This window comes from Sesamum indicum, linkage group LG8 (assembly GCF_000512975.1).
Source record: "Sesamum indicum cultivar Zhongzhi No. 13 linkage group LG8, S_indicum_v1.0, whole genome shotgun sequence".
In the NCBI taxonomy this organism is placed as follows: domain Eukaryota; kingdom Viridiplantae; phylum Streptophyta; class Magnoliopsida; order Lamiales; family Pedaliaceae; genus Sesamum; species Sesamum indicum.
In genome coordinates, this window is record NC_026152.1 from 15,386,332 (window position 1) to 15,408,970 (window position 22,639).

At 36.4% G+C, this 22,639-nt stretch overlaps 4 protein-coding genes across 6 annotated transcripts; all 4 read left to right on the forward strand.

Moving 5' to 3' along the window:
- Positions 245-2,977, forward strand: LOC105168856 (putative late blight resistance protein homolog R1B-16). The gene has a single exon (XM_011089032.2). It carries the CDS (start codon positions 299-301, stop codon positions 2,762-2,764), a length of 2,466 nt encoding a protein of 821 aa, XP_011087334.1. The 5' UTR covers positions 245-298; the 3' UTR covers positions 2,765-2,977.
- LOC105168858 (putative late blight resistance protein homolog R1B-16) lies at positions 4,390-7,132 on the forward strand. Its single transcript, XM_020696478.1, has one exon. The coding sequence runs from the start codon at positions 4,433-4,435 to the stop codon at positions 6,893-6,895; it is 2,463 nt and encodes an 820-aa protein (XP_020552137.1). The 5' UTR covers positions 4,390-4,432; the 3' UTR covers positions 6,896-7,132.
- On the forward strand, positions 7,667-11,049 carry LOC105169391 (putative late blight resistance protein homolog R1B-16). Its single transcript, XM_011089785.2, has one exon. It carries the CDS (start codon positions 8,336-8,338, stop codon positions 10,895-10,897), a length of 2,562 nt encoding a protein of 853 aa, XP_011088087.1. The 5' UTR covers positions 7,667-8,335; the 3' UTR covers positions 10,898-11,049.
- On the forward strand, positions 11,943-22,524 carry LOC105168860. Of its 3 annotated transcripts, none has more exons than XM_011089039.2 (9): positions 11,943-12,146; positions 12,598-12,723; positions 13,425-14,756; positions 15,276-17,030; positions 17,185-18,267; positions 19,552-19,656; positions 19,798-19,887; positions 21,399-21,509; positions 21,589-22,524. In XM_011089039.2, the coding sequence occupies exons 2-9, from the start codon at positions 12,667-12,669 to the stop codon at positions 22,126-22,128; spliced, it is 5,073 nt and encodes a 1,690-aa protein (XP_011087341.1). In that variant the 5' UTR covers positions 11,943-12,146; positions 12,598-12,666; the 3' UTR covers positions 22,129-22,524. The 3 variants fall into 3 exon arrangements, 2 of the variants coding, with proteins under 2 accessions (XP_011087341.1, XP_011087342.1); XM_011089040.2 differs by lacking the exon at positions 11,943-12,146 and adding an exon at positions 12,161-12,460; XR_002287605.1 differs by lacking the exons at positions 11,943-12,146; positions 21,589-22,524 and adding an exon at positions 12,161-12,460 and having other exon boundaries at positions 19,552-19,718; positions 21,399-21,435.

Sequence of the window (22,639 nt, forward strand, 5' to 3'; positions counted from 1 at the left end):
TAATAATTAAATTTAGAAAATAATAAAATATTGCTATAATTTATCTCAAATACAAATAATTATAAATTACAAACTATTTTATTTTTTATATTAAATTATAATTTAAAATTTAAATTTTTATTGTATAAAAACAAAATTTAAAATAGTTTTAGTTATTCATCATAAAAATGACGCATTTCATTTTTGGGGAAAAAAAAAGAAATAAATGATAGAAGTCTTATTCTTATCCTTGCCTTCACAACATTTCATTTATTAATCTTCTTGTGAGGGGTAGGAAGTGAGGAAGAGATCAGGCGACATGGCTTACAACCTTGAATCCCTTGTCCAAATCCTAGAGCAGTTCCTCCACCCTGAACATCACCAGCCTCTTTGGGTTCTTGACTCTGACAAGAAACCACAAATGAAAACCCTCTTACAAAAGGTCTATTTCTTTAAAGATCTTTTCGAAAATTCTTCTTCAGCAGTAAGTGGTTATAGAAGACGAGGTTTGGAGAGTCGAATCAGGGATATAGCATATAAGGCAGAAGATGTTCTTGAATCTCACCTTGTGGATCAACTTCTTTCATGTGGGGAAGGTGAGAGCTTCATTTTCTCACCTCCAGATCTTGAGAAACTAATTGAGGACTTTGACTCTGCAAACAAAGATATGATGTCGAGCTTGGAAGAAAGTGAGATGCAGCTCAAGTATCGACTCACGGGGGGAGGATCTAAACTTGAGGTCATTCCAATTGTGGGCATGGGAGGTATTGGTAAGACTACTTTGGCCCGAAATCTTTATAAAGATCGACTTGTTAGTGTGCACTTTGATGTTCGAGCATGGGCTACAATATCACAAGACTATGATGTGGGAAAGATTCTACTAGGCCTCCTTCGCCTTGTTATTAGACGACCCACATATGAAATGCTTCAAATGGGAAATGAGGAATTAGGTGAACATCTGCGTACAACTTTGATGGGTCGGAGGTATCTGATTATTTTAGATGATATTTGGAATACCCATTCTTGGAATGATATAACAAAGTTCTTTCCGGATAATAACAATGGAAGTCGGATCATTATCACCACCAGGAATTCGAGCTTGGCTAATTTCATTGCCTTCCGGAGTCCACATCACAACATGTATCTTCTAAAAGATGATGAAAGCTGGAATCTTATTCATCAAAAGGTATTTGCACCTGGAGAGATTTGCTCTCCTGGATTGGAGTCAATCGGGAGAAAAATTGCACACAACTGTAGAGGCCTTCCTCTTGCAATTTCTTTGATTGGTGGACTTCTATCTCATGCAAAGAGAAGGCAAGTTTTCTGGGAGCAAGTTGCAGAGGATTTAAGTTCGATAGGAGCTGATGTGGGCGAAGAAATCCTCGATATATTATCTTTGAGTTACAATTATTTACCTTATCATCTTAAACCATGTCTCCTTTATATGGGTGCTTTCCCAGAAGATTCTGAGATCCATGCCTCTAGACTCATCAAATTGTGGGTGGCAGAGGGATTTTTGAAACCAATTTCAGGGAGAAGATTGGAGGAGGCTGCCGAGATTTACCTAAAGGCTCTCATTGACAGAAATCTTATTTTTGTCCGACAACAAAGTCCTCAAGGGAATGTCAAGAGCTGCGGCATACATGATCTCTTGAGGGACATGTGTGTGAAGATAGCTTATAAAGAGAACTTTCTATCCATGAAGCAATGGAATATCCTAGGAGCCGTAAGCTGGCGTCGTGTGTGTTTTCACAGCATCCAAGATTTTGATAAAACGTTGAATCAAATGCCGCTTGCACGTTCTTTTCTGTTCACCAGTGCTGGAAGGCGGGAGATATCATCTCCTAGGATTTCTGCAACCGAAGTGCTGAGGGTATTGAGAATAAAGCTCCTTGGGTTCCCGCGATTGCTGAGGGTATTGGACATATTGGAAGTAAAGTTCCGTCGGTTCCCAAAGGAAATACTACGACTGATCAACTTAAGATACCTTGCTCTATCCACTTCTAAACTGCCTTCTTCAATATCTCGACTCTGGAATTTGCAAATCTTAATTGTTGAAGTAATCGCATCATCATGTGTGCGACTTGAAGTGACGCCTGAAACATTAGGCATGGCACAATTAAGACACATCAAGTTGAAGGGATTTTATGTCTGGTATGATGATAAGTACAGGGAAGATTTTGTTGTCCAAGATCAGCTTCAAAGTCTGTCTACCATAGCAATCTCTCAACTTACTGATAGGATCCTTCGGACAATCCCAAACCTGGAGAAATTAGGAATCTTTTGTGATGAAAAAGTTGATCATGTGAGAGATCTGTCCCGTCTTCATAAACTCCACTCACTCAAATGTACATCCGTTTATGACGGTCGCACTCACTTTTCTAATCTCATTTTCCCGGATTCCCTCAAAAAATTGACTCTGCGTGATTGTGGAATTCGGGATCCGGACATGAATAGAATTGGTAAACTGCCCAATCTTGAAATTCTCAAACTACAAGGATGTCAATTCGTAAGCCGAAAGTGGGAGCCAGATGAAGGGGAGTTCCACCGACTACGGTTTTTGCTAATGGAAAACTTGAATCTGGTGAACTGGGTAGCCGATGAGTCCCATTTCCGAAGACTTCAGCACCTGTTTATTCAACATTGCTCAGATCTCGAGGCAATCCCTCTTGTCATCCGAGACATTCCAACTCTCCAAGTAATCGAGGTGCACAACTGCAGGCCCTCTGTAATGAATTCAGCAAGAATGATACAGGAAGAACAGCTTGAGAATGATGGCCTTTAGTTCATTTCCGCACCACTTGGTTACAGAAATATTAATCATGCATGTGATTGAAATATACCCGTTTATTATTGGATTTGTTTTTAGAGGTAATTTAAAATATTTTAGGTGTAAATTTAATATTGGGATTCAAAAAATCAAAATCACTTTTTATTGTCAAATCGCATCAATTTTATACATATTTTGAATGGACTCATTCGGTTCAATAAGTGGAGGGTAAATACAATTTTTTATCTAATAGGGACGTATTTGTAACTATGTCAAATTTGAGGGGTGTTGATGTAGTTTACCCTAATATAAATACAGTGATGATTACAATACATTTAATTAATTTGATACCTTATAATTATAGATATACATAGATGTGTCAATTAATAATTTAAAGTGTTATTTCAATAAAAGAATAGACAAATTGATTGTTCTTTAATGTGAACATGACCTAAATTAGGGTTTAAATTGGATGGATCAACTACTGATTATTAATCCACCTCTATAGTTTTGAATGGACCCATTCAGATCCAAAAAAATAGACTTATATCATACATATTATGTAAAGACTTTAAAGTCAATGATAATATATGCAAAATGCCAAAACTTGATTGGGTAGGTTGAGATTTGTACGATATGTGTTATTTAAAGACTTTTAAGTCAATCATAAAATAAACTAAAATAATATATATATGAACCTATGGATGTTACATTCCGTGATTTACCTCAAATTATAACAAAAAAACAATTACTTTTAATAAAAATATAAGATAATTTTGTTTTTATATAACTAACGAAACAACTTAAATATTAATTATTTATATTTGAGATAAATTCTAAAATCTTTTTATTAGTTTTTTAAATTAAATTATTATTTGGTCTAATAATGGTCTAATAAACTTTGGCTGCAAACTATAAGAAATCAAATTTATTTTTTTTAATGTATATTAGAGAAATTTTATTTTAGTATATAATAACATAACTTTAAAATTATTATTATTATTATTTTAGATATTTCTAGAATCTTTGTATTATATTATTTTTTTGAATTGTTATTTGATCTAAAAATATTTAAATATTTTAGTATTGTAAAAAACAATAAAAATAAAGTTTTCTTTTCAAAAGAAAAGTATTAGATAAATATTATTTTTATATAAATTATAAGATAAATATTAAATTATAGTTATTTATTTTTTGAGATAAGTTCTAGCATCTTTTTATTATTTTTTAAAAAATTATTTTACTTTATATTAAAATAAAATTTCTTTAATATTTTTTATTTGTCAAAAAAATTATTTTTCATTGTTTGTGGTTAAAATTTATTAAAATATTTTCAGATAAAAAATATTTTAATTTATAAAATAATAAAATATTGCTATAATTTATCTCAAATACAAATAATTATAAATTACAAACTATTTTATTATTTATATTAAATTAAATTTAGGTAAAAATTGATTAAAATATTTTCAGATTATAATTTAAAATTTAAATTATTATTATATAAAAATAAAATTTAAAATAGTTTTTAGTTATTCATCATAAAAATGATGTATTTCATTTTTGGGAAAAAAAATAAATAAATAAATGATAGAAGTCTTTATATTTATCCTTGCCTTCACAACAGTTGATATATTAATCTTCTTGTGAGGAGTAGGAAGTGAGGAAGAGAAATCAGGCGACATGGCTTACAACCTTGAATCCCTTGTCCAAATCTTAGAGCAGTTCCTGCCCCCTGATCATCACCAGCCTCTTTGGGTTCTTGACTCTGACAAGAAACCACAAATGAAAACCCTCTTACAAAAGGTCTATTTCTTTAAAGATCTTTTCGAAAATTCTTCTTCAGCAGTAAGTGGTTATAGAAGAGGAGGTTTGGAGAGTCGAATCAGGGATATAGCATATAAGGCAGAAGATGTTGTTGAATCTCACCTCGTGGATCAACTTCTTTCATGTGGGGAAGGTGAGAGCTTCATTTTCTCACCTCCAGATCTTGAGAAACTAATTGAGGACTTTGACTCTGCAAACAAAGATATGATGTCGAGCTTGGAAGAAAGTGAGATGCAGCTCAAGTATCGACTCACGGGGGGGGAATCTAAACTTGAGGTCATTCCAATTGTGGGCATGGGAGGTATTGGTAAGACTACTTTGGCCCGAAATCTTTATAAAGATCGACTTGTTAGTGTGCACTTTGATGTTCGTGCATGGGCTACAATATCACAAGACTATGATGTGGGAAAGATTCTACAAGGCCTCCTTCGCCTTGCTAGTAGACGACCCACATATGGAATGCTTCAAATGGGAAATGAGGAATTAGGTGAAGATCTGTTTACATCTTTGTTTGGTCGGAGATATCTGATTATTTTAGATGATATTTGGAATACCCATTCTTGGGATGATATAAAAATGTTCTTTCCGGATAATAACAATGGAAGTCGGATCATTGTCACCACCAGGAATTCGAGCTTGGCTAAGTTCATTGCCTTCCGGAGTCCACATCACAACATGCATCTTCTAAAAGATGATGAAAGCTGGAATCTTATGCATCAAAAGGTATTTGCACCTGGAGAGATTTGCTCTCCTGAATTGGAGTCAATCGGGAGAAAAATTGCACACAACTGTAGAGGCCTTCCTCTTGCAATTTCTTTGATTGGTGGACTTCTATTTCATGCAAAAAGAACGCAAGATTTCTGGGAGCAAGTTGCAGAGGATTTAAGTTCAATAGGAGCTGATGTGGGTGAAGAAATCCTCGGTATATTATCTTTGATTTACAATTATTTACCTTATCATCTTAAACCATGTCTCCTTTATATGGGTGCTTTCCCTGAAGATTCGGAGATCCATGCCTCTAGATTGATCAAATTGTGGGTGGCAGCGGGATTTTTGAAACCAATTTCAGGGAAAAGATTGGAGGAGGCTGCCGAGATGTACCTAAAGGCTCTCGTTGACAGAAATCTTATTTTTATCCGACAAAAAAGTCCTCAAGGGAATGTCAAGAGCTGCGGCATACATGATCTCTTGAGGGACCTGTGTTTTAGGAAAGCTTATGAAGAGAACTTTCTATTCCTCAAGAAACGGTATATCTCAGGAGCCGTACGTTGGCGTCGTGTCTCTGCTCATAGCATTCAAGATATTGATCGACCCTTGGATCAAATGCAGCTAACCCGTTCTTTTCTATCCGTCGGTAATGAAAGTTGGGAGATATTATCCCCTTTGATTTCTGCATTTAGATTGTTGAGGGTACTGGATATATTGAGCATAAAACTTGATCAGTTTCCAAGGAAAATACTACAACTGGTCAACTTAAGGTACCTTGCTCTATCCACTTCTAAATTACCTTCCTCAATATCTAGACTGTGTAATTTGCAATTCTTAATTTTTCAAGCAATCTGGTTCTCGTCTAACCCGCATGTAGTGACGCCTGAAATATTAGACATGCCACAACTAAGACACATCAAGTTCAAGGGAATTTATGTCTGGTATGATGATAAGTATAGGGAACATTTTGTTGTCCAAGATCAGCTTCAAAGTCTATCTACCATACTAGCCTCTGGACTTAATGATAGGGTGCTTCAAACAATTCCAAACTTGGGGAAATTAGGAATCTTTTGCGATGAAGAACTTGATCGTGTAATAGATCTATCCCTTCTTCATAATCTCCACACACTCAATTGTACATCCTCCAAGTATCTCACAGACAACCTCTTGTCCAATCTCATTTTTCCGTATTCCCTTAAAGAGTTGACTCTGGATGGTTGTGGAATTTGTTTTGGGGATAGGACTAGAATCGGTTACCTGCCCAATCTTCAAATTCTCAAATTAAGAGATTGTAAATTCGAACTGGAATTGTGGGTGGTAAGTGAAGCGGAGTTCTGCCAACTAAAGTGTTTGATAATGGAAAAGTTGAATCTGGAATACTGGGCAGCCAATAATATCTGTTTCCCAAGACTTGAACACCTGGTTATTCGACATTGCTCGCACCTCGATCGAATCCCTCATGGCATCGGAGGCATTCCAACACTCAAACTAATTGAGGTGTATGAATGCAATCCTTCTCTGGTGGATTCAGCAAGAATGATACAGAAAGAACAGGAGAGCTATGGCAATGATGGCCTTGAAGTTCGTTTCCGCACCACTCGGTTACAGTAATATTAATCATGCATATGTTCCTCTCCATCTCTTCATTTTTTTTTTTTTGTGTTTTGTTTTGTGTTTTATAGAAGATAGAGAAAAATAAAGATTAATAAATATGTGTTATAGATTTAAAATATTTGAATTTATTTTTAGAAATAATTTAAAATATTTTAAAATAAGTAGTGTAGATTTGAAATTGGAATTATAAATCACTGTTTATTGTCAAATTATGTCTTTTATATATATATTTTGATTGGACCCATTTTTTTGAGGGTAAATGCAATTTAAAATCTAATAGGGATGTATTTATAATTATATCAAATTTTATGGGGTATTGATGTAATTTACCCTAATATAAATACAGTGATAATTACAATACATTTAATTAATTTGATATCTTATAATTGTAGATATACATAGATGTGTCGATTAATAATTTAAACTATAATTTCAATAAAAGAATAGACAAATTGAACTTCTTGATTATTCTATTTAATGTGAACGTGACCTAAATTAGGGTTTAAATTGGATATGTTGGATCGATCAACTAGTGATTTACTAATCCACCTCTATAGTTTAGAATGGATCCACTCAATTCCAAAAAAACAGACTTATATCATACATATTATTTAAAGACTTTTAAGTCAATGATAGTATATGCAAAATGCCAAAACTTGGGTAGGTTGAGACATGTATCATATGTATTATTTAAAGAATTTTAAGTCAATGATAAAATTAATTAAAATGATAATGTATATATAATAGATGTCGATTCATCAAAAATATTTTCCTACTATAAATTTGTGAAAGCAATGAGTAGGGTCGAATCCCCAAAAATTGGGTTCAAATAATTTCTTTTAAAAAGTAGAAGTGGAAAGAGGATTGATTAAAATTCTAGATCTAAAATTAAAGAGACAAAAATAATTTTTCAAAGAGGAGTAAATATGAGAGAAATATTCCAGTTAAAGACATGATCATGCTTAATTACACGGCCGATCATAGATGCAAGGATGACAATCATTCATGATAGATAAGTTGGTTATGATTATTGGTATGACCTAACAACCTTACATTTCCTTACCTTATCGATAGTCAAAGAACATCCTTTGACTAAATTCCTAATCAACAAACAAATTTGGGAACATTCTCAAAATAATTTTGAAACTATTTTTTATTTTAATTTTTTAATATTCAAATTTAAAAGAAGAAAGAAGGGTAAGAAAGGTGTATTGTTTTATAATATTCAAATTTAAAAATTAATTTTGTCATCATATATAGTTATTATTATTTGCAAGTGGTGTGTAATGATTGACAGGCTGTTGACCAAGTAAATATTGAGCTACATATTAATGTGTGTGGGTTTATATATATATATATATATATATAGTTCTTGAGCATACAAATTCTGACTGTTGCACACTAATTTTCTTCTTGTGAGGAGAGAAATCAGACTACATGGCTTACAACCTTGAATCCCTCGTGAAAATCCTAGAGCAGATCCTGCACCATGATCATTCCCAAAGTTGGATTCTTGATCCTAACAAGAGACCACAAATCGCATCCCTCTTACAAAAGGTCTGTTTCTTGAAAGACTTGGTCGAGAATTCTTCTTCAGCAGTCACTAGTTGTCGGAAACAAAGATTAGAGAGTCGAATTAGAGATGCTGCACAGGGTGCAGAAGATATTCTTGAATCCAAGCTCACGGAGCTATTTCTTTCAATTCGGGAAGGTGAGAGCTTCATTTTCTCGCCTCCGGATTTGGAGAAAGTAATTGAAGAAGTTGATACTATAAAGAAAGAGATGATGACAATGATGGACGGCAATCACAAGGCAGATACTTCATCAGCAGCTCTCTCATCATCAAGGCAGGATCCAAATCCAAACAACATCATTGTGGGAGTTGCTCAAGACTTGATTCAATTGAAGGATCGGCTCTTTGGGCAACCATCCAAAGCTCTCCAGGTCATCGCCATTGTTGGCATGGGAGGCATTGGTAAGACTGCTTTGGCGCGGAATCTTTATGATGATCCATCTGTTATTTCCCACTTTGATGCTTGTGCATGGGCTACAATTTCACAAGACTATAGCATGGAAAAACTACAAGAAATTCTTCTAGGCCTCCTCGATTGTTTGATTGGAAAACCAGAAGATGAAATGCTTGAAGAGACAAATGATGAATTAGCTTTGCGTTTGCATCAAGCATTGATAGGTCGAAGATATCTTATCATTTTAGATGATATGTGGGACGTTAAGCTGTGGGATGATATAAGAAGGTTCTTTCCGGATCAAAGCAATGGAAGCCGGATCATTGTCACCACTAGGGAATTGGGTGTGGCTGATTACACCGGCACAGAGAGCTTGCATCACCAAATGAATCTTCTTAAAGATGATGAAAGCTGGAATCTCCTTCGTCAAAAGGTGTTTGCATCAGAAGAAACTTGTCCCCCTGAATTGGAAAAGGTTGGGAAAAAAATTGCAAAAGACTGCAGAGGACTTCCTCTGGCAATCCATGTGATTGGTGGAATTCTATCTCAGGCAAAGACAAGCCAAGATTTCTGGGATCAAGTTTCAGATAATGTAAGCTCAACTGTAGCTGACAAGGGTGAACAATTCTCCAATATATTATCTTTGAGTTACAATTATTTGCCAGACCATCTTAGGCCATGTTTTCTCTACATGGGCGCTTTTCCAGAAGATTATGAGATTCGTACCTCCAGACTCATCAAATTATGGGCGGCAGAGGGATTTGTGAGACCAATTCCAAATAAAAGCTTGGAAGAGGCTGCGAAGATGCACCTAAAGGCTCTCGTTGACAGAAATCTTCTTTTTGTCCGCCGGCAAGAGACTAAAGAGAATGTGAAAAGCTACAGCATACATGATCTCTTGAGGGATCTATGTGTGAGGAAAGCTCATCAAGAGAAGTTTCTTGTCGTTCATGGATGGACACCTGGTAATCTCCCAATAAACACATCATATTTGTGTCGTGTGTGCACTCATGGGCCTTTTAGCAGTGACGATGCTTATATATCAACGGAACAAATTAGGCTTGCCCGTTCATGGCTCGATTTTGGTCCTGTAAATTGGAAGATACTGTCTGAATCGAGATTGCTGCGGGTATTGGATATATTATGGATAAGCCTCCTTGAATTCCCCGAAGAAATACTACAACTAATCAACTTAAGGTACCTTGCTTTTTCCTCTGCCAAAGGCTTACCTTCTTCAATATCCAGACTGTTGAATCTACAAACCTTAATTGCTCAAAGAAGTACAAACTCGCGTTGGCCACGTGATATCGCGCCTGGAATATTATACATGACACAACTAAGACACATCAAGTTCAAGCGAACTCATGTCCGGTTCTTAGACAAAGATAACTTGGCCAGCTTTGTTCTCCAAGACAAACTCCAAACGCTGTCTACCATAGCACTCTCTGAAATCAATCATTGGTTCCTTGACAAGATCCCAAACTTACAGAAACTGGGAGTTATTTGTGACGAAATACAAGATACTGAAAAAGATCTATCCCGTCTTCATAAACTCCACACACTCAAACTTAGCAGCACCAGATTTCAGTTCACCTTCAATGTAATTTTTCCGCCTTACCTCAAAAAGTTGACTCTGAAACGTTGTACAGTTCTGGATCATCATTTGAATGCAATTGGGAAGTTGCTCAATCTCGAAATTCTTAAACTACAAGAATGTAAGTTCAAAAGCTTAAGGTGGGAGCCAAATGAAGGGGAGTTTTGCCAGCTACAATTTTTGCGTATGGACCTTGTGGATCTGGTAAACTGGGTAGTCGATGACACCAATTTCCCAAGACTTGATCACCTGGTTATCCGAGGATGCCGTCATCTTGAGGAAATCCCTCTTGCTATAGGAGATATTCCAACACTCAAAGTAATCGAGGTGGACAATTCCAGCCCTTCTGTACTGGCTTCTGCAAGAGAAATACAGCAGGCACAACTCGACAGTGGCAATGATCTTGAAGTTCGTTTAGGCACTTCCATGGAGATATAATCATGTGTTCCATCTTGTGGTTTTCTTTTTTTAATTTCTAGAATAAAAATTATATTGAATTTAAGAAAAAAAAAAACCAAATCAAATTTGGTTAAATTAAATCAATTACAGAATATATATACCTTTTATGTGTTTTGGTTGATATGCCTTTTAATTGTTGTGCAAGCTACAGCATATGTACAAAGTTGCTTCTTGTGAGAGAGATAGCTGGTGAGGAAGAGAAATCAGGCCATATGGCTTACAACTTTGAATCCCTTGTCCAAATCCTAGAGCACATTATAAACCCTGATCATGACCAACCCCTCTGGGTTCTTGATCCTACAAGAAACCACAAATTAAAACCCTCTTACAAAAGGTCTATTTCTTTATACATCTTTTCGAAAAAAGAATTTACAGTAATTACAGGTACTTATAGAAGACGAGGTTTGTGATAGGGGTATTATCCCAGTTGGACCTTTGATCGGAAGTACCCTTTAGTTAAAGAAAAATATCAAAAATGTTCATAGAATCCACATACTTCTAACGAGTCGGGTCGTGTCCTAACCAACCCGAATCTAGGACCCGAAACCTAAGCCGTTGATCTTCCAACAAATACCTTACCTAAAATAAATGCCACGTGGCCCTGTCCTGTACGGACATTTAAACCTATAAACCTCAACCTTAGTAACAACTTGCGACCAAAGTGAGCATCCTAAAATTGATCAAATTTTGCAACAAATTGTCCATAGGTTTTCCACATAACTCTCTTTTTCTTTTATGTTAATTTCAATATACTTACACGATATTGCTATATGTGTTAGACTTATCTTTCTCTAACAATACATTTTGGCCGAAATAAAATATGAAAAATCAAATCCGACAACTTATGACGAAATATATTAAGACCTGAACCTAATAAGCAAGTGCAGAAAATAAGACCAAATATACGAAAAAAGGTAAAAAGATAGATGACTAAATATATAATTACTAAAGACCAAAACAAGATATATCATATCTCACCAAAAATACCATTTTCCTTTATCTTATTTATTTCATCCATCAAAGCAAACAAAGGCTGTAAATTCTGTCCGACGAAAGTTTGAGTTTTTCACAAAGATATCAAATGATAAAGGATTCTATTACTACTTTCTTTTTTTAACTAAAGCCGATTTTACCTTTGCCTTTTTGGAAAATCAAGCACACTCCTAAATTGACACGCAGGGTTGTGGGACATCAATTGTTGTAATAGGGCAATTCTTGCGATCGATCGGTCAGTAATCATTCTGCCCATCGTCTCCCTCATTTTTCGTTTACTTTAAATTTACTGTCACTATTCTCTGATCATTCTGTTCTCTTGGTTCTTGTTGAAGTGGGGAAAAAGATTAAGGAGAAAGAATTTAAGAAAATAATTTTCCAATACTTTGCGTAACATTTTTCAACTCCCAATCTGTTCTTAAGATGTTTTTGCACTTGAATTAGTTGTAAAGTATCAGCCGGGACGATTTTGATTAAAGTTTAGAGCCCATTGTTATCAATTTGAGGCATTTTTTTTTCTGGGACCCTCAGTTTGATCATATATTAACGGTATTGGATTCTTGTTTTTCTTTTTCTTTGGCCCTATTAAATTTTAAACTTCGGCCCAGTTTGAATTTGTATCATGGACAGAATTGTCTCAGAGGCATCTGATTCTCTCTGCTCTGGCTGATTTTAATGTTTAATAGGGAACTGTTTGTCGCAATGAATTTGTGATATTTGAAGAAAAAGATTTTCTGGCCTGTTGAATTTTTTCGATGGAGAGCAGTGAAGGAGGAGCTGATCAGGCTTCTGGCTGGATGCAAGTAAAAAAGGTTTTTCTCACAAACCCTTTTGTTAGAGAGGTCAAAGAATGTATTGTTTGTGTTTTCCTGGACTAGAATTTTAACTTCGGTTGGCTCTTTGTTGTATTTTTGTATATGATGATCAGAATCTTTTTGTGGGCTGATGCTTTTTAATTTATGTTTCTTTGTACAAGGAGTTGAATATTTAATCTTGAGTTTGTTTGACTGCTTTATCACACGGAGAGGCTGGAGTGGATGATGACTGACGACTATTGTAGAATACATCTGAACTGGAGTTTCATTTGACATGTTAGAAAAATTTAGTGGAATGAATTAATTTCTTTCATTATATGTTGATGAATTTCACATTTTGCAATTCAGCCCAGCTCATAGTTTTAAGAGTCTCCACTTGTGTATTTGTTTGATATAGTGAGTATCATGAAACCAACGCATGTAACGTTCCAATCATGGTGATTATTCTGTGGACGACTTCATCAAAGTTGTGTGGCTTGCATAATCACAGTTTGTCTCTAGTACCAAACTCTCTCCATTTTGATAGTACTTTTTGCCATTTCCCATGGCTTTGCCCCTTTTATTTCTTCTGATGAGCATATGCGGATTTCACACTCGATTTTTCTAGCTAATGAGACAAAATGTGAAGCTTTCTCTTATCTACAATTTTTTCAGTTTCACTTACTTTGCTAGAGTCATTTCATGATCTTCTTTCTCAGAAGCACAGAAGCAATTCAAAATTCTCGCTACATGGTTGGGTTGAAGGGCTCTCTGGGAAACAGAGTGCCAGCAACACAAAAAACCGACTTTCATTGAGTCAAAAACTGGAGAATAAAATAAATGAAACCCGATCTTTAAATTCAAGTAAAGATCGTGCTATTCATGATGTCAGTAATGCTGCAAACTCTCTTTCTATCTCTACTGAGGATGGGTCAGTTGGTCATTACCTTGATAAATGTGTTGTTAGTCAAAATAGTGGAGACCTAGATTCATCTCATTCAGCAGCAATAGATACCAGAGATCCTAGAGACAAATTGGTTGTCAATCAGGAAAATTTCAAAGATGATGTCCTTCCAAAAATCAAGTGGGGTGACTTGGATGAGGGTACACTCATACATTATGGTAAAGCTTCTGGAGGTGGATTGAAGTTTGGGGGAATTAAAAATCACAGGCAGGTTTTTGCTGAGGCTGGGAGTTGTGAAGATCTTTCATGTGATGTTCTACTTGATCCTAAGGAGAACAAATTTGTTGGAGCAGCAGTTGATGAAGATAAGGTTCTTGCAAAACCTCATTCTATTTCTCCGAGGACGATATCTATCGAAGAAACCACTAAAGACGTGAATGAAGTGTCTTCAGAAGATGTTAAAGAGCAAATTACTTGCGAAAAAAGAGCTAGTCACAGTGCTACTATTTCAGGTTCTGACGTTGAGCATGACCAACTCAAGCAGGAAAATGACAACGTCTACAACCCATCTGGGGAAAATATTGCATGCGTAGCCAATGAAGAGGTGCCAATTACTAAATCAGCTAATCATTTAATTGAATATCGTTCCGATGTTTCTGTAGTGCCTCTTTCTGATGCCACTTCAAGCATGAGGACAAGTATCCTGTGTTCTGATGCAGTACTACGAGAGAACAGCGAAGCTGGAACCAGTGGAGAATCGCTGTTGGTAGCTTCAACAGAAGAGTTAGGTGATCAAAAACCTAAAGCAAATTCTGATGATTTACTGGAAGGCCGAGACACAGATGCTCTTGATTCAGATGCCACAGGTGAAAGCAAAGAAAGATTTAGAGAACGCCTTTGGTGCTTTCTGTTTGAAAACCTTAATAGGGCTGTCGATGAACTTTATCTTCTCTGTGAACTTGAATGTGATCTTGAGCAAATGAAAGAGGCTAGTCTTGTACTTGAGGAAGCTGCATCAGACTTTAGGGAACTGAAGTCTAGAGTTGAAAAGTTTGAGAAATTGAAAAGGTCCACATCTCATGGAGCTGATGGGACTCCATTGATAATGCAGCCTGATCATCGCAGACCGCATGCCCTCTCATGGGAGGTCAGCAATCGTGCCCTTCAGATGCAAATACACTACCATTTTGGTTTCAGTATGTAGATATTTAGACATTCTTTCTCCTTGATGATCAATGCTTTTACTTTATACTGGTATTAGTAATAATTAAATAACCAAGGATTGTTAAATAAGTAATAAATTACTGTCAGGATTGTAAGTAAAATTTGTATCTTCTTTTCTCTTGCAATGGTAAGTCACTAAGTCTGTAGTACTGTCATTTGATCATTGGGCTGAGACGTTTTTATTTTTCTTACTTATTTATAGTGAAGTGTACACATAATGTATTAACTTCTGAAATTGAGTTTTCTGTTGGTTAAACATGAACTATGATCCTTAAAGAAGTGTTTAAAAGAGATGATCATGGGAAGAGATGGAGAGTTGTTTGTGCAGTTTCAAGGACTTGTCTGAAATAAATTTCATTCATTAGCTGATAGTGGACAGAAATTTGACATCTAGTTTTACATATTGTTTACTTAAGTTCTTACTGTTTTACTCTGAGGGCAGGTCCGTCGAATGACAACTTCACCACGCAGGGCAGAGATCTTGTCTTCATCTCTTGAAGCTTTTAGGAAAATACAACAAGAGAGAATTAGTGAACGTGCCAACATTGCTGAGAATCTGCAGTCTGACAGCCATAGTTCCCATTTTGGAACAAGGGATAGTTTGAACTTGGAGAAGTCTGCTCAGAGAAGTGATAGAGTGGGAGATTCTAAAGAATTAAAAGAGAAGGGAAGGAAGCAGACTGAAGTCTTAGATTTGTCTCAGGGCTCAACTAAAGAAAAGAGAAATGTTGACTTAGGTAAATCAGGTTCTATGGCATCTAGGTTGCCTCAGAAGGAGGGTTCTGATATCCGTGTCTATGGAAAGAGCAGCAGGGAACTGCATGGATCTGCTTCTGACACAGAGAAGCTGCTTCATAAGAAAAACAAAATCTTAGCAGAACACACTGTTGAGAGAAATCTCAAATCAGCTGATCTCTTGAGAAGACATAATCCTTTCCCTGAAAAAGAAAGAGAAAGGAAAATTGGAAACTCAGGGAAGTCCATGGATGCTTGGAAGGAGAAGAGGAACTGGGAGGACATACTTGCATCTCCACGTCGTGTATCTTCCCGTTTCTCTTATTCACCAGGCATGAGCAGGAAAAGTGCTGAGCGAGTACGTGTTTTACATGATAAACTTATGTCTCCTGAGAAGAAGAAGAAATCAGCTCTCGATCTTAAAAAGGAAGCAGAAGAAAAACATGCCCGCGCCACAAGAATTAGAACTCAACTTGAAAATGAGAGACTTCAAAAGCTTCAACGGACATCAGAGAAACTGAACCGTGTAAATGAATGGCAAACTGTTCGCAGCAATAAGTTGCGAGAGTCAATGTTTGCTCGTCATCAGCGTAGTGAATCTAGGCATGAAGCTTACATAGCTGAAGTTGTGAGAAGAGCTGGTGATGAGAGCAGTAAAGTTAATGAGGTACGGTTCATCACCTCATTGAATGAAGAGAACAAAAAGCATATATTGCGGAAAAAACTCCAGGATTCTGAACTAAGGAGAGCAGAGAAACTTCAAGTAATAAAGATTAAACAGAAAGAGGACATGGCTAGGGAAGAAGCTGTTTTGGAACGTAAAAGACTTATTGAAGCCGAGAAGTTGCAGCGCCTTGCAGAGACTCAACGAAGAAAGGAAGAAGCTCAAGTGAGAAGGGAAGAAGAACGCAAAGCATCAAGTGCTGCACGCGAAGCCAAAGCTATGGAACAGATGCGAAGGAAAGAGATTCGAGCCAAAGCTCGGCAGGAGGAAGCAGAACTCTTGGCTCAAAAATTAGCTGAAAGACTCAGCGAAAGCGAACAGAGGCGGAAATTTTATCTAGAACAAATACGGGAAAGAGCGTCAATGGATTTTAGGGATCAATCTTCACCTTTATTGCGACGCTTAGCGGTTCAAGGTAGATCAACTCCATACAGTAATGGAGATGACAATCTCACAAATGATGGTGGCTGCACGGCAGGCTCTGGTATTTTAACCAGTGAGGCATTGCAACACTCACTAAAGCGAAGGATCAAAAGAATCCGGCAAAAACTTATGTCACTGAAACATGAATTTCCTGAGCCTTCCGTAGGACTCGAAAATTCTAGTCTCGGGTATAGGACTGCTGTTGGAACTGCAAGGGGAAAAATTGCTAGGTGGATTCAGGATTTGCAAAAACTTCGCCAAGCAAGAAAAGATGGTGCTGCTAATTTTGGACTTATAACTGCTGAAATGATCAAAGTATTCCACCTTCATTCTAAGCTTTTGATAGACTATATGTTCATGTTACTTGATATCAGTAATTTGTGTTTCAGCTGTCTCTTTGGAGTTAATTAATCATTGCATTTGACTTAAGTTTTCTTTTCTTCTTTTCTTCTTTTTTTCTTCCATTTAGTTCTTGGAGGGAAGAGATGCTGAGTTGCTGGCCTCTCGTCAAGCTGGTCTGCTAGATTTTATTGCTTCCACCCTGCCAGCTTCTCACACATCAAAACCTGAAGCGTGCCAGGTTACCATATACCTTTTAAGGCTTCTGAGAGTAGTGCTAGCAACGCCAACAAACAAATGCTATTTCCTTGTACAGAATCTCTTGCCACCAATCATCCCCTTGTTAGCGGCATCACTTGAAAATTATATTAAGATGGCAGCTTCATTAAATATCCCTGGCCCTACCAGTGTTGTCTCAAGTAAAACCTCAACTGGAAATTTAGAGTTAATTTCTGAAATATTGGATGGTTTTCTCTGGACTGTGGCAGCAATTATTGGTCATTTGAGCTGTAATGAGTACCAACTTCAGATGCTGGATGGTTTGATAGAGCTTGTTATTGCATACCAAATTATTCACCGGCTACGAGATCTTTTTGCACTTTATGATCGACCACAGGTGGAAGGATCCCCATTTCCTTCATCTATTCTCCTAGGTATCAATTTATTGACCGTTCTGACTTCCAAATTCAGATTTTCATCCTCAATAGACTGGGATTTGTCTGCTGTTGATGTATTGCAAGGAACTAAACTTGGACAGAAAAAGCTTTCTGGGCCTGCAGATTTAAGATTCACTTCATGTGAATCTAGTGTAGGTGGCAGACCGATTTTGCCAACGAATGGCAGCTTATCGACAGATTTGCCAGATGTACCAGAGGGTAGGGCGCTAGATGAGACTTCGATTATTCAAGGAACAACTAGCCCAATGGTCATTCCTGATAACTGTAATGATGTTGAGTGTATTGCTTCAAAGATCCAGACTGTGGATGAGTCTTTAAAAGCTCCAACAGAAGATAAACACCAGTGTGCTTCTGTTCAGAAGGATAAAAATAACACTATAAGCAATAGCGCAGAACAAAGTGATGGGAATTGCTCCAACTTAAAGCAGCCGGCGACATTTCTTCTTTCAGCAATGTCTGAGACTGGTTTAGTCTGTCTTCCTTCCATGTTAACTGCTGTCCTCTTGCAGGCCAATAACCGGTTGTCTGCTGAACAGGTTATGTATACATCCACTTTTGCACGCATCTCATAGTTTGCTGGTTATTGTCTGCGCTGCACTAACTGTGTGCCTTTTTTTTTTTCATTCCTTGTTCTTTGTTGACTTGTTAGTAACTTTACTTGAAACAGTTCCTTGGGTGTCAGACATGGAACCTCACAATAATTTTCAGTCCAGTTTACTGCATGTTCCAGTTGTATGTTGCAGATCACAGTCCATTTTCTTGTTCTGGAGAACATTATTGTCTAAATTTTTGGATACTTCATCTCACTTTTCTTTATGAAGTTCATCACATAAATAGAAGATTTGGTTTAGTCTTTCACGTGCCCTCCGTTAACTGTATCCTTTTTCTTCTTTTTAAGTGAGCATGTGGATGCAGGTATTGAGGCCAGTAAATATTGCAATAGGGTAATTTAAAAAATGTAGTTTCTTGTTCATATTGTATCCACTTGGATGACTTACCTCAGTTAGGAGATACTTGGCATTCCCAGTTATCTTTTATCAATCATATAAATGTTCAGGATATTATTTGATTTCACTGTTTACAATCCATCCAACAATTTTCCAGTTTGAGTATTTTACGATTAATGTTATTAACTTGGTCCAGCAGCTCAAATGTTTTTAGATCCATAGCTCTCTATTTTTGTAGTAGTACGTGATGGATGAGCAAGATTTACTGGTGCCCTGGTGTCCTTTCTGCAATCTTACTTCTTACTTCATTCAATGAGTTGACTAGGATTTTGGTATTGATGTAAAGCTTTCTGTTCATTCTGTTTTAGATATAAGATTATGGTTTCACTCAAACACACTCAAGAAGAAGCATGTGAGTGTGTTTGTAAGCACTGGTGAATGTATGACATGTCATTTTTTGGTCTTTTTCAACCAAGAAAAGGAAGGCTTTTTAGTATGAGTTTATATTGTTAGCTCTATCTCATCTGGTATTGACTCTATTTCTTGTTGCATTTCTGACCCAGTTTTTCCAGAAAAATGAAAAAGTTTCTAAACCGGATATAAAATTGGGCATAGCCAAGTAAAAATCCAACTTATTATATTAAGAGACATCATATTTGAACTTCAATTTAGGTATCATAGGCAAGGTCAATAGTTTTGACTTTTGAGTTAGAACATCAAATTCTATCCTCAATTGTACGTATTGTATTTATTCAGAATTTCTCATGTGGGCTATTAAAATTTGTGACTGGGGCTGTGTTGAGAGCTTTTAAGAATTTTAATGTGTGTCCACCAGTAGGCACTAAATACTTTTTGTTGAACCATATATTTCAGTCCTCGTATGTCCTTCCATCTAATTTCGAGGAAGTGGCGACTGGAGTTTTGAAGGTGTTGAACAATCTGGCTCTAATAGACGTAATTTTCATCCAGAAAATGCTGGTAAATCCAACTCCTGCAGGGGGCTTTTAGTTAGTGACTACTGGCTTGCCTCTCCTTCACAAGTTGAGACATTTTCCCTTTATTTTCCTTGTTTCCTTTTTATCCAAAACCGATTTTTTTTTCCTCCTAAATTAATTGCAGGCCCGGCCAGACCTCAAAATGGAGTTCTTTCACTTGATGAGTTTCATCCTTTCTCATTGCACAAGCAATTGGGTAGTAGCCACTGATAAGGTAATATCACACTCGTCTTTGTCAATATCAAGTAGCATATAAAGTGGGCACGCTTGCCAGATGTGCACATGAACTGAATCTGTCTTAGCAATTCAGGAGCTGACAGTAATTTCTTTAATGACATGACAGGCTTATGCCACGCATAAAATGAATAATTAGAAAACCTACTAATTTACTTCTGATACCGTATATGGAGAAGATGACCTTTGATCTATCAATTTCTGTATCTCCTTACTGACGATAGTTTTCATTAGGTATATCATCTTGTCTGTCTTTAGTTTCTTATTTTCTTTCTTTCCTCTCTTGTTTTGGTCTAACAAGTCTATTCATGTGAACAAATCCTCAACTCCTATGGTTAGATAAAGTTTCTATGCCCTTATGCAATTGTTATTAGTTGGAACATTGGCATTGCAGCATCTCCAATGCTATTAAATGCCATATCCGCTGTGGGATTCGTTGTCACTAGAAGCATTTGTGTAATATTAAAATGGTGATGATCATGGTTCAAAGTATCAGGACTGGTCGCGGCTGATTCAAGAGCATCTGCTTGTATTCACCTGAGTATATATGTATCATTGATAATATTGGATGATATCATTAAAACCATGATAATCAGTTATATAAGCATATTATCAGTGATTAATATTCTATAACATCATATTATCATGAACTCTATATGCATTAATCAAACTACATTTTTTCCTCTTAGAGATCTTGTAATGTGATTTACTTGGTGTTATTGCATGTACAATGAATATTTTCTTATTTCTATTAATAAACTACCTTTTGTTACATACTCATTTTTTAGAATAATATTTTATTCGATTTTATTTCAAAATTCTTGACATACATTAATGGGTAATAATTTTTGTTATTTGTATTTTATTTTATAACTTGACAATTTCTTAAAAAAAATTAGCATTTGATGATGTATTTATTTCATATCACCTCACAATATCCGGATACACCATATTCTATGTGGAACAACACTTATGATATTAACGATGAGACCCATTACTTTGAACTGGGATAGTAATTGGATATGAATTTTCATTTTCCTCTTTCCTTTGGCATCCTATTGCTACCTTATTCGAAGTTTTTTCTTTTCCCTATGTCATACACCAAGATCATTCAGTTATCTGCTAATACAGTATTAATGGTAGTTTTATCATTTGCTTATTGTATTGTCCTAAGTTATAGGAAGAGATACGCATACGTCTGGGCGTTTGATATACCAAAAAAGCCCATACTTTTATGCACACTGCTACATTATCCGGCTGTCAGTAACCAGTTGAGACAAAGTTCTTTTCCAGATTAGGATTCTTGATCTTTCTAACTTTAGTGGAATTATATTTACTGGTCATTGCCTTTAGTTTAGACCAAATGACATACATAAATGTCCTTCCACGAAAGTTCCTCAAAAGCGGCCTCAGATGTTTTAATGATGTTACATATTCTGTCTCTTGCTTGATTTTCTTAACAGAACTTTTTGAATTTTCTTCATTTCTTAGATTGGTATGCTCCTGCTGGAATCTTTGTCACTTCTTGGTTATTTCGCGTTGTTCCACCCAGAGAATCAAGCCGTCCTTCGCTGGGGAAAGAGCCCTACTATCCTGCACAAGGTCAGTAGATTTTGGGCGCATCTCTTACAAATGCGGATTTTCATTTACAGAATCAGTCTAACTAGGGCCGGTGGAACAGGTCTGCGATTTGCCTTTTGTGTTCTTCAGTGATCCAGAATTGATGCCCGTTTTGGCGGGCACACTAGTTGCTGCCTCTTACGGGTGTGAACAGAACAAGGCTGTCATTCAGCAAGAACTAAGCATGGACATGCTTCTTCCGTCCCTTAGGTTGTGCAAAAGCAGTATGCCTGCAATTCACTCCAATTTGGTTCAGAATGTTCTTCCAGCTGAGGATTCTACTGAACAGAATCAGATGGGTCCTGAAAGAAAAGTTCAGGCCGATGTTTCTCAGAAATATAATCGGAACTATCCAAAAAACACTCGTGTCCTCCCACAGAGATGCGGGGTTCCAGCTAGTAACATCAGACCTACCAAGGCAAGAAACCAGAGAGACAACAAATTTATGAAGCTTAATGAAGAAATGCATTTGGGCCCTGCTCAATCTGCTTCTGAAACATCGACATTGATGCTGCACTGTAGGTTTCCTGTAAGCTTCATAGATAAAGCCGAACAGTTTTTCACAGCAGAGATTAACACCAGCAATGGTGAATTGGTCTGATTTGAACGCAGTCTTCTAGTACACAAAGAGTCACACAATTTTCTTTAGTTTAGAAAGAAAGGTTCTGTTTCCTTGATAGAAGAATGGAGAAATCCATCACTCAACATTTAGATGCATGAATTACGAACAAATACATCACTCTTTAAATCAAAATATCAAATACCAACTGAAATAAGCATACTGGCATTTGCATTAGTAGAACTTCAGGGCAAGATTTACTTGGTTCGATCTTTAAGGCTGCATTTTGATTAAAACATTGGACCAAGTTTGTCTTGCCATTGGTGATAAGTAGTCGTGTATAATATATTCTTGTGGCATCTCTGTAAACTATACTTGGATCCCATTGTACAGTATTCATGATTCATTCTAAAGAAATCGGGTAACTAGTTCTTTTTAGTGTTTGTGGAAGCAATGCTTGTGTTTTGTCAAGCCCACAAACAGAAGCATTTACGTGGTATTAGAGCAAATTATCATGTCAGAGAAATTGTGACGTACTGATTATCGGTGCACT

Bases quoted from the DNA above. Each gene is read 5' to 3' on its own strand.
- LOC105168856 (XM_011089032.2), top strand. From the start codon at position 299: ATGGCTTACAACCTTGAATCCCTTGTCCAAATCCTAGAGCAGTTCCTC.
- LOC105168858 (XM_020696478.1), top strand. From the start codon at position 4,433: ATGGCTTACAACCTTGAATCCCTTGTCCAAATCTTAGAGCAGTTCCTG.
- LOC105169391 (XM_011089785.2), top strand. From the start codon at position 8,336: ATGGCTTACAACCTTGAATCCCTCGTGAAAATCCTAGAGCAGATCCTG.
- LOC105168860 (XM_011089039.2), top strand. From the start codon at position 12,667: ATGGAGAGCAGTGAAGGAGGAGCTGATCAGGCTTCTGGCTGGATGCAA. The intron at 19,888-21,398 runs GTAATATCACAC...TTCATTTCTTAG, and splicing joins GGGTAGTAGCCACTGATAAG to ATTGGTATGCTCCTGCTGGA. The intron at 21,510-21,588 runs GTCAGTAGATTT...CCGGTGGAACAG, and splicing joins GCCCTACTATCCTGCACAAG to GTCTGCGATTTGCCTTTTGT.